Here is a 10,567-nt window from a genome sequence, read left to right on the forward strand (position 1 = left end):
TGGTGAGTATTCTAGAACTCTCTAGGTGTGTGATAGGGCTTTCACACCGGCAAAGAACCGTGCCGGTTCGCGTTCGCGTTCGGAAACCTCTGAACCTTGGTGCTGTCTGGCGAACGAGCCCGCGTTCATACCAGTGTAACCTGAACCATCCGCGTCATCAACGCTGGGTGATGAAGGGGCGGGATAAACAAAACAATTCACAACTAGATGGCAGCTACTTCACTGGAAAAGAGGATAATATCTTCCACTACTACAGTATCTGAAATAAACACAATTTTCTGTGAAACAAAACAAAAGACACTTTCTATATGCGTTCTTATATGTTCTTTTACTAATCAGCTGCTCCATTACTGGAATAGAAATGGCTTACGAAATTCGCGTTCGCGCATGTCCGCGCGCGTGTGCGTGTGTGTGTTTGCTGAGCATGTGAGGAAGATAGAGAGAATAATGACACTTTTGATATTGTTTTTGATCACTAATGATTAGATTTAGATTAGATTACATTTTGTCTACTTCCTCCTTGCTGGTCTCTGCAGCCTAGAATAGGACACACCCACTGACGACGTGACTGTTCTACGTTTTGGTTCGCGCTTGAGAACCACTATTTTTTGGTGCCCGCTGCGAACCAACTTTTCAGGTTCCGAACCAATTGAGCTTCGGTCTGAACGCGCTGGCCGGTTCCAGACTTGGTTCGCGAATGCGAACCGGCACGCTTCTTTGCCGGTGTGAAAGCCCTATGAGTGTTCTAGACCTCTCTAGGTGGTGAATGTTCTAGAACTCTATAGGTGGTGAGTATTCTAGAACTCTCTAGGTGGTGAGTGTTCTAGAACTCTCTAGGTGTGTGAGTGTTCTAGAACTCTCCAGGTGGTGAGTATTCTAGAACTCTCTAGGTCTCTAACTCTCTGAGCTCCTCTAAGGTGTGTCACCGTCTCTTTCTTCCCCCCCCCCCGACGTTTCTCCTCAGCAAAACGGAACCATCGTGGGCTTCCCCAACGCCACGCCGTACGTCGGCAGCATCCTGGAGGCCGACTGCCACATCCTCATCCCCGCTGCCAGCGAGAAGCAGCTGACCCGCAGGAACGCCCACAAGATCAAGGCCAAGGTCAGAGGTCGTATGATGTAGAGATGTAGAGTGAGAATGTACGTAGAGATGTAGAGTGAGAATGAACACCTTAACAGAGGCTTAAGGTTCTGTTAGACGTGTGCATGTGACTCTGTCACAACTGACACTGTACTTTCTGGGGTTTTACCGGTCGGTTTGACTTCACGAGCCGCTTATGGGGAGGCTGGGGGAGGTAGAACACCAGGGGAGGCTGGGGGAGGTAGAACACCAGGGGAGGCTGGGGGAGGTAGAACGTCGAAATGAAATTATAAAAAGAAAGGTTTCTCCTTCCGTGTCTCCAGATCATCGCTGAGGGGGCCAACGGCCCCACCACCCCCGACGCCGACAAGATCTTCCTGGACAGGAACATCATGGTGATACCGGTGAGAGACAGCAAATTCCTGTTCACCATGTTCCCCTTCCTGTTCACCATGTGTCTCTTCCAGTTCACAGTGTGTCACTTCCTGTTCACCGTATGTCACTTCCTGTTGTGTGTAGGACATGTACCTGAACGCGGGCGGTGTGACCGTCTCCTACTTCGAGTGGCTGAAGAACCTGAACCACGTCAGCTACGGCAGGCTGACCTTCAAGTACGAGAGGGACTCTAACTACCACCTGCTCAGTAAGTTATCTCTAACTAACTAACTAACTACCACCTAGTTACCTCTAACTAACTAACTAACTACCACCTAGTTACCTCTAACTAACTAACTACCACCTAGTTACCTCTAACTAACTAACTACCACCTAGTTACCTCTAACTAACTAACTAACTAACTACCACCTAGTTACCTCTAACTAACTAACTAACTCCCACCTAGTTACCTCTAACTAACTAACTAACTAACTAACTAACTCCCACCTAGTTACCTCTAACTAACTAACTCCCACCTAGTTACCTCTAACTAACTAACTACCACCTAGTTACCTCTAACTAACTAACTAACTAACTAACTAACTACCACCTAGTTACCTGTAACTAACTAACTAACTCCCACCTAGTTACCTCTAACTAACTAACTAACTAACTACCACCTAGTTACAACTAACTAACTACCACCTAGTTACCTCTAACTAACTAACTACCACCTAGTTACCTCTAACTAACTAACTACCACTTAGTTACCTGTAACTAACTCCCACCTAGTTACCTCTAACTAACTAACTACCACCTAGTTACCTCTAACTAACTAACTAACTACCACCTAGTTACCTGTAACGAACTCCCACCTAGTTACCTCTAACTAACTAACTAACTAACTAACTACCACCTAGTTACCTCTAACTAACTAACTCCCACCTAGTTACCTCTAACTAACTAACTACCACCAAGTTACCTCTAACTAACTAACTACCACCTAGTTACCTGTAACTAACTACCACCTAGTTACCTGTAACTAACTAACTACCACCTAGTTACCTCTAACTAACTAACTAACTCCCACCTAATTACCTCTAACTAACTAACTAACTCCCACCTAGTTACCTCTAACTAACTCCCACCAAGTTACCTCTAACTAACTAACTCCCATCTAGTTACCTCTAACTAACTAACTAACTACCACCTAGTTACCTCTAACTAACTAACTAACTAACTAACTACCACCTAGTTACCTCTAACTAACTAACTAACTCCCACCTAATTACCTCTAACTAACTAACTAACTCCCACCTAGTTACCTCTAACTAACTCCCATCTAGTTACCTCTAACTAACTAACTCCCACCTAGTTACCTCTAACTAACTAACTACCACCTAGTTACCTCTAACTAACTAACTCCCACCTAGTTACCTCTAACTAACTAACTAACTAACTCCCACCTAGTTACCGCTAACTAACTCCCATCTAGTTACCTCTAACTAACTAACTACCACCTAGTTACCTCTAACTAACTAACTCCCATCTAGTTACCTCTAACTAACTAACTCCCACCTAGTTACCTCTAACTAACTAACTAACTAACTCCAACCTAGTTACCTCTAACTAACTCCCACCTAGTTACCTCTAACTAACTAACTCCCATCTAGTTACCTCTAACTAACTAACTAACTACCACCTAGTTACTTCTAACCAACTAACTAGTTGAGTCAGGTTGAGTCTGATGTAATCCCCTGTGCTTCCTTAGTGTCGGTGCAGGAGAGTCTGGAGAGGAAGTTTGGTAAACACGGGGGCTCCATCCCCGTGGTCCCCACCTCTGACTTCCAGTCCCGGATCTCTGTGAGTAAACCTGCTTATCTCTATGTGACACAGTCTGATCATTTAGTCCTCATGTCAGGATCCAATGTAATGGTCAGACTTTTCTTTTTTTCCAAAATAATTCAAAATTGATTGTGATTGTGATTGTGATGTTTTTCCAGGGAGCTTCAGAGAAGGACATCGTCCACTCGGGACTGGCCTACACCATGGAGAGGTCTGCCAGGGTGAGACGCTCTGAACACTCGTATGGGCTGTTAGACCCGGGGGTTAGACCTGGGGGGGTTAGACCTGGGGGGGTTAGATCTGGGTTGAAGTCAAGTGTGAACACGGCCTAAGTCAGTCTTACGTTAGTCGCTCATAGGCTAGCTTTATGCAACAGGGTCAATGTTGAGTCTATAGCAAGACAAACTTTAAGTGAGATCTATGTCTAAGACTCGGTCTATCTTTCTTAAAGTGAGATCTAAGTCTAAGACTGGGTCTATCTTTATTAAAGTGAGATCTAAGTCTAAGACTGGGTCTATCTTTATTAAAGTGAGATCTAAGTCTAAGACTGGATCTATCTTTATTAAAGTGAGATCTAAGTCTAAGACTGGATCTATCTTCATTAAAGTGAGATCTAAGTCTAAGACTGGGTCTATCTTTATTAAAGTGAGATCTAAGTCTAAGACTGGGTCTATCTTTATTAAAGTGAGATCTAAGTCTAAGACTGGGTCTATCTTCATTAAAGTGAGAGACCCAGTCTTAGACTTAGATATCTTCATTAAAGTGAGATCTAAGTCTAAGACTGGGTCTATCTTTATTAAAGTGAGATCTAAGTCTAAGACTGGGTCTATCTTCATTAAAGTGAGATCTAAGTCTAAGACTGGGTCTATCTTTATTAAAGTGAGATCTAAGTCTAAGACTGGATCTATCTTTATTACAGTGAGATCTAAGTCTAAGACTGGGTCTATCTTTATTAAAGTGAGATCTAAGTCTAAGACTGGGTCTATCTTTATGTCTATCTTTATGCACCTGACGGTCCTGGTGTCTCTCGTTACTCCTGCTAAGGGAGGGGAAGTCTCATTACCCAGCTGCTACAAAGCCTTTTTACTGTCACCCTGCCCCCCCATTTTATTTTCCCCTTGTCAGCTTGTAAAAGGACACACACACACACACAGCCACAGCCATTCTCTCTGTGTGAGCTGTGCGTGAGAGCAGAGACTGTGTAACCAGAGAAGGGTTGCTCTGTGTCATCATTGTCAGAGCCAAACCCTGATGCCTGGCAGGGGAACGGGATCATCACACAGCCCCCCCCCCCTCCACCATAACACAGCCCCCCCCCCCCCCGCCCCCCTCCACCATCACACAGCCACATAGCTCACAACTGTATTTAGCTCATAACTGTACATAGCTCATAACTGTACATAGCTACCTTAACTGTACATAGCTCATAACTGTACATAGCTCTGTACATACCTAATAACTGTACATAGCTACCTTAACTGTACATACCTCTAAACTACCGTACATGTCTTACTGTACCTATCACTGTCACTTACCCTAACCCTATTTGCACTTCTGGTTCGATGCTAAACTGCATTTAGTTGTATAGTATGTGTACTCTGCAATGACAATACAGTTGAATCTAATCTAATCTACAACAGCCCAGAGCAGTGGTATAGTGATGTTACCATGGAGACCTAACCCTAGCAGTGGTATAGTGATGTTACCATGGAGACCTAACCCTAGCAGTAGTACGTAGTGATGTTACCATGGAGACCTAACCCTAGCAGTAGTACGTAGTGATGTTACCATGGAGACCTAACCCTAGCAGTGGTACGTAGTGATGTTACCATGGAGACCTAACCCTAGCAGTGGTACGTAGTGATGTTACCATGGAGACCTAACCCTAGCAGTGGTACGTAGTGATGTTACCATGGAGACCTAACCTTAACAGTGCCATAGTGATGTTACCATGGAGATATAGGGTAGGGTGGGGTTACCATGGTAGGAACGACCACCTTCCAAACAGTTGATTGGACGATCGAGTCGCAAAATAAAACATTGACTGTTTGTTTGTTTTTTGTTTGTTTTAGCAAATCATGCGCACGGCCAACAAGTACAACCTGGGTTTGGACCTGCGCACCGCCGCCTACGTCAACGCCATCGAGAAGGTGTTCCAGGTGTACAACGAGGCGGGGCTCACCTTCACATAGGCCCCGCCCCTCTGCCCCGCCCACCCCTCAGCCTCGCCCACCCCTCTGCCCTGCCCACCTTCACATAGGCCCCGCCCCTCTGCCTCCCCCGCCCCTCTGCCTCCCCCACCCCTCTGCCCCCCCACCCCTCTGCCTCCCCCAACCCCTCTGCCCCCCCCACCCCTCTGCCTCCCCCACCCCCAACCTGGCAGAGCCTCTATACCAAACATATCAAGTGTTTACATTTTACACATCATGACCTTTGACCTATACATGACCTATATACTATAATCTTAATGTACAATCGCATGTGCGACCAGTTAGCAAAACGACACACGCATCCTTCTGCCTTCCTCTCCCCCCCACCAGGCCCCCCTGCCCAGCCAGACATCCACCAGGGCTGTTATTGTGTGGATGCTGGTGGATCTATTGCAAAGCCGTTGTTCCTGTAAACATTGTCTCATGTTTGGTGAACACCAAACCGTTCCGGTCTACAGCTTTTACAAGTTAGCACTGTTACAAAGCCGTTATTTTTTTAGTATGTGTTAACCATGCTTCCATGGGCAGTGAACTGTTCAAATTATAGAAACATGGACAGATGTGTTAGATCGTATCAGAGTATAGAAACATGCACTTAAAGCCTTAATGTTACGGTTTCCTGTACTGAAATGGAGCAAGTTACCAAAGCTACCACGGTTACCAAAGTTACCACGGTTACCAAAGTTACCAAAGTTAACACAGTTACCGAGGTTCGCCTACACCAGAATGTTCTTCGTGGCAGAGTTCAGAGCAGAAAGCTCCTCCGAGCAATTCAGCACATCTTCAATTCCTCAACTAAACTGTATCAGCTATTTTAAGCCAAACCAGACTTTATTATACAGTATATATTACACCTGTGGTCTGTTACAACACTACACAAATGTGTTTTCTTTGTTGAGTGTTTCCTGGTGCTAGGCAGTCTGCAGTACTGTGACCCCTGACCTGTCTGCTCCTGTCTGCGAGGAGGAGAGAGTATATGTGGGAACAAAATGCTTATTTTTCTTTATATAAGCCTTGATTGACACTGCTTTGGGATTCTGTGTAAGAGAATTTGTATTGCCTTTTTGTTTAAAACAAATTAAACTTACAATATTCTATAGTTTGAGTGTGTATTGAAAATATATAATCACTAGTTTGTGTACTTTTTAGCTAATCCCCTCTGCAGCTAGCTACATACAACATACACTTCAAGAATAAACAATAAACATATTTTATTGATGTTAATATAATTGCAATATGGCATTAGACAACATACTGGAGTAGACAGGCTATGTGGAGGCTAGGACAGTAGAGACACACAGGACAGTAGAGACACACAGGACGGTAGAGACACACAGTAGAGACACAGGACAGACATTGCAGTATGCCAATATAGGCTTCAGTGTATTAAGCTGTGGAAGAGCTTGCCCTAACCTCTAACCCCAACCCCCTAATCCTAACCTCTAACCCCTAACCTCGAACCCTAACTTCTAATCCCTAATCCTAACTTCTACCCCCTAATCCTAACCTCTAACCCTAAACCAACCCCAACCTCTAACCCCTAATCCTCACAGAGATACAGACGTCCTTCACATGAACAGTTTCTTCCCCATGGACAGAACGGCGTCTGCGGGGTCGTCCTTGAACTCCTTCTCCTCCTTCTCCAGGTCCCCGGCGATCTCTTCCAGGTTGAAGCCTGGAGGGAGGGAGGGAGGGAGGGAGGGAGGGAGGGGAGGGGGGGAGGGAGGGGGGGGGGGAGAGAGGGAGGCAAGGGAGGGAGGCAGGGAGGGGGGGGGGGAGAGAGGGAGGCAGGGAGGGGGGGGAGGGAGAGAGGGAGGGGGGGGAGGGAGAGAGGGAGGCAGGGCCAGCATGTTATACAAGAACAAGAACAAGACATTTCATCCATCAGACGATTTGAAAAACACAACAAACTAATAGACACCTTTGATTAGGATACACTAGGTTTCATACAGTGTGTTGATGTCCTGTGTGTGTGTGTGTGTGTAAGGATGAGTGTGTACTGGTGAGTGTGTAAAGTGAGTGTGTAAGAGCTGAGTGTAAGGGTGAGTGTGTAAGGGTGAGTGTGTAAGGGTGAGTGTGTAAGGGTGGGTGTGTAAGAGGTGAGTGTGTAAGAGGTGAGTGTAAGAGGTGAGTGTAAGAGGTGAGTGCGTAAGGTGAGTGCGTAAGGTGAGTGTAAGAGGTGAGTGTAAGAGGTGAGTGTGTAAGAGGTAGGCCTGCTGTATTTACCTCCTCCGCTCTTCGACTTCTCTTTTCCGTCACCTGACACCAGAGCGCTGAGGCCTCCCTTCTCTGCCTCCTTGAGGTCCTTGGCTAGTGAGATGATTCCTCCTCCCTTCTCCTCCTCCTTCCCTTGCTCCTTCTCCTTGTCGTCCCCTTCCAGCATTTCCTTCACCTTCTCCTTGGCTACTTCAGCTGCAGAACATCACCAAAGACACTTGAGCACATCGTTTAAACATGAAGCTCAGTGCTGATTGTATTTTTGTTTTGTTGTAAATGTGCAGCGCTGCTTGAAAGTATTTGAACCTGTTGTGCAATTATAGATTTTTTTGTTTGTTTGTTTTTACCATGAAATCTTTTTCATCTGACATAACAGGGTTCTATTTACCAAATCCATATCGTTAGCCTCATAGCATAATTGCCTAAGTCATATTTTGGCCAAATTGAGATATCTGCCTAACTCTACTCTCCTAACACTGCTGATTGTGTGTAGTAGGAAAACTAATGTGAGGAAGATAGAGAGAGTGATGAAACTTTTGATAATTGATTACCTTATGATTACCATATGATTACTTTATGGGTCTCAGTGTCATGATTTGAACTAATTGACGGGTTTAAAAAACGGTCTAATCACATATGTTGTAAGGGTAACTACATAAAGGGTACAGACCTCATCAATATAATCCTTTTGTCTCTATGGTAAATGCGCTCCATACACCTCACATTTTCCACTGTCTGAAGTTACCCGTGAAAAGGGTGTGACTGGAAAGTGGATTGACAACATTCCCACATTTCTGTCTGGTTTATGATACCCTGGTGATCGGAAGGCAAGATACATAGATGAAATAAGATGAGATGTACATATGTATTTATGTATGTATGTATGTATCTGCCACACAACACACAGAGGCATTCACTAAAAAGAGATGGTCACATTTCTAATTTCATTCTATTGATCGAAAGTTATTGTTAAAGTTATTGTTGAAGTTGTTGTTAAAGTTATTGTTGTTTATTAAGCTACTTGTTGGATACTAAAATGAAGAATATAATTCTGAGTAGTTTAAGACTATTTATTGAAACAAAGTACAGGTACAGAGAGAGAGAGAGAGAGAGAGAGAGAGAGAGAGAGAGAGAGAGAGAGAGGAAGAGCCCCCTGGGCCCACACCTCTTATTTATAAACAATAGTATGCAAATACAGTCACAAACAATGGTCCTATCACAGTATAGAGGCTTAAGGTGTGAAGAGTAGGAGACCCCAATATGATGTCACCTGGCCTAAAAGTCATTCCAGGTTAAAGTTCAAGTCAGATTCACAGGAAGTCATCCTAACAATGCCCATATATGGACAGCACTTCCTGAGGCAAAACATAATATGGCCCTTAAGACAAAGGATGTGTTCATTGTGTTGACAAGGTGTCATAAAACCCCCCCTGTCAGGAGACATCCCTTCATAGCATACAGGCCCATGTGTGTTTAAGTAAAATATACTACATTATTGTTAAAGTTATTGTTGACGTTGTTGTTAAAGTTGTTGTCAAAACAATAATTCTAACGGTTGCCCATTAAATGACAGTTTGAATGTGGCGGTGGAAAGTCAGCATATTATGTTTCTAAATACATAATATATATGCTGTGCAGTCCCACTGTCAGTCCCAAGTGAAAAGTTGTTCTCACATCTTTGTCTACAAATCAATCAGAATCAGACTAAATGAGAAAGTGTGAAAGCAGAGGCTCCCATGGCTGACGTGTAAACAGAGCAGAGGGGGAGGGATGGATGGATCGTTATCTCCAACGGCTGAAAGAGTGAAGCCACCGGCAGAGACCGTTGGCTGGCCGTTGGAAAAACAACAGGAGGAAAACAAGAAAGACTGGAGCAACCTTCCTCGAATATCAACTGTTGCATCACAGAAGACACAGCTAATGTTTCTGTTCGTGTATGTTTAGAGATGAGTGAAATTCATCGGCTCTTCAACTTTCCCAACTTTTCCAACCCTCACTAGTGCAGGACTACCAACCCTCACTAGGACATGCAGGATGGGGAAATTGTGATCCTGTCTTTGTGATGCAGAACATCAGTTCAGTCTAAATCAGTGGTTCTCAACCCTCTCCTCAGGGAACCCCACATGTTTGATCTGTTCCACCACCAGCACACCTGACTCAACTAATCAAGTACAAATCCTAATTGATTTTCCAACAATTGACTGACAAGTTGATTGCACAGCCGCTCCACATATTTGATCTGTTCCACCACCAGCACACCTGATTCAACTAATCAAGTACAAATCCTAATTGATTATTGATCGCCCACCCGTCCCTCTCAATACTCACCAGCTTTGTCCACAGCCATGTCCACATAGCTTTCAGCCTTGTCCCCCAAAAGTCCAGAAAGGAAAGACATGTCTGTGATGTCCCTGGAGCGTGAGAGAGTGAGCGTGAGTGTGTCTGAGTGTGTGTGTGTGTGTGTCTGAGGGTGTATTTCAAAGTGGGTGGAGGTTCAGGTGACTTGTAATGGAGTCTCTTATAGAGGTTGGAACTCTCTCTGAGGGCCTCTCAGAGCTCTGCCGATTGGCCAGAGTGGCAGGGGCGTGGCCATGCATTGGCCAGAGAGGCAGGGGCGTGGCCAGTGGCTGTTGTCCTGGGAGAAGAGGGGTTAGTAGGGCAGGTGGAGGCTTCAACAGGTGTTTCTAAGGTCGAGTTACAAGATGAAGAATGGGAAGAATGTTTTTATTAGCCGTGCAATCAACTTGTCAGTCAGTCGTTGGAATGTGGTATGTTTTGCTCCAGGCACAGGCTCAGCCATAGTCGGCGCCCCTGGAGCGATTAGGACCTTTAGTTTAG

General features: G+C 44.9%; 1 protein-coding gene across 2 annotated transcripts in view; it reads left to right on the top strand.

The window, feature by feature from the left end:
- LOC308174103 (glutamate dehydrogenase, mitochondrial-like) overlaps positions 1 to 6,611 on the top strand; it is a 21,298-nt gene extending 14,687 nt beyond the window's left edge. Inside the window, exons 8-14 of one of the 2 annotated variants that reach the window (XR_013937917.1) lie at positions 965 to 1,102; positions 1,405 to 1,485; positions 1,601 to 1,724; positions 3,229 to 3,320; positions 3,461 to 3,523; positions 5,375 to 6,186; positions 6,223 to 6,611. Coding sequence is in view for 1 of the 2 variants with exons in the window: in XM_080549160.1 (XP_080405286.1) it covers positions 965 to 1,102; positions 1,405 to 1,485; positions 1,601 to 1,724; positions 3,229 to 3,320; positions 3,461 to 3,523; positions 5,375 to 5,494 (618 nt within the window). In the remaining variant the exon portion in view is untranslated. Of the gene's footprint in view, positions 1 to 964; positions 1,103 to 1,404; positions 1,486 to 1,600; positions 1,725 to 3,228; positions 3,321 to 3,460; positions 3,524 to 5,374 lie in introns of both variants that reach the window. The other variant, XM_080549160.1, reaches the window with a different exon arrangement.
- Positions 6,612 to 10,567: the final 3,956 nt, after the last annotated feature.

The sequence above is a fragment of the Nansenia antarctica genome (genome assembly GCF_963989245.1).
Source record: "Nansenia antarctica genome assembly, chromosome: 19".
Lineage (NCBI taxonomy): Eukaryota > Metazoa > Chordata > Actinopteri > Argentiniformes > Microstomatidae > Nansenia > Nansenia antarctica.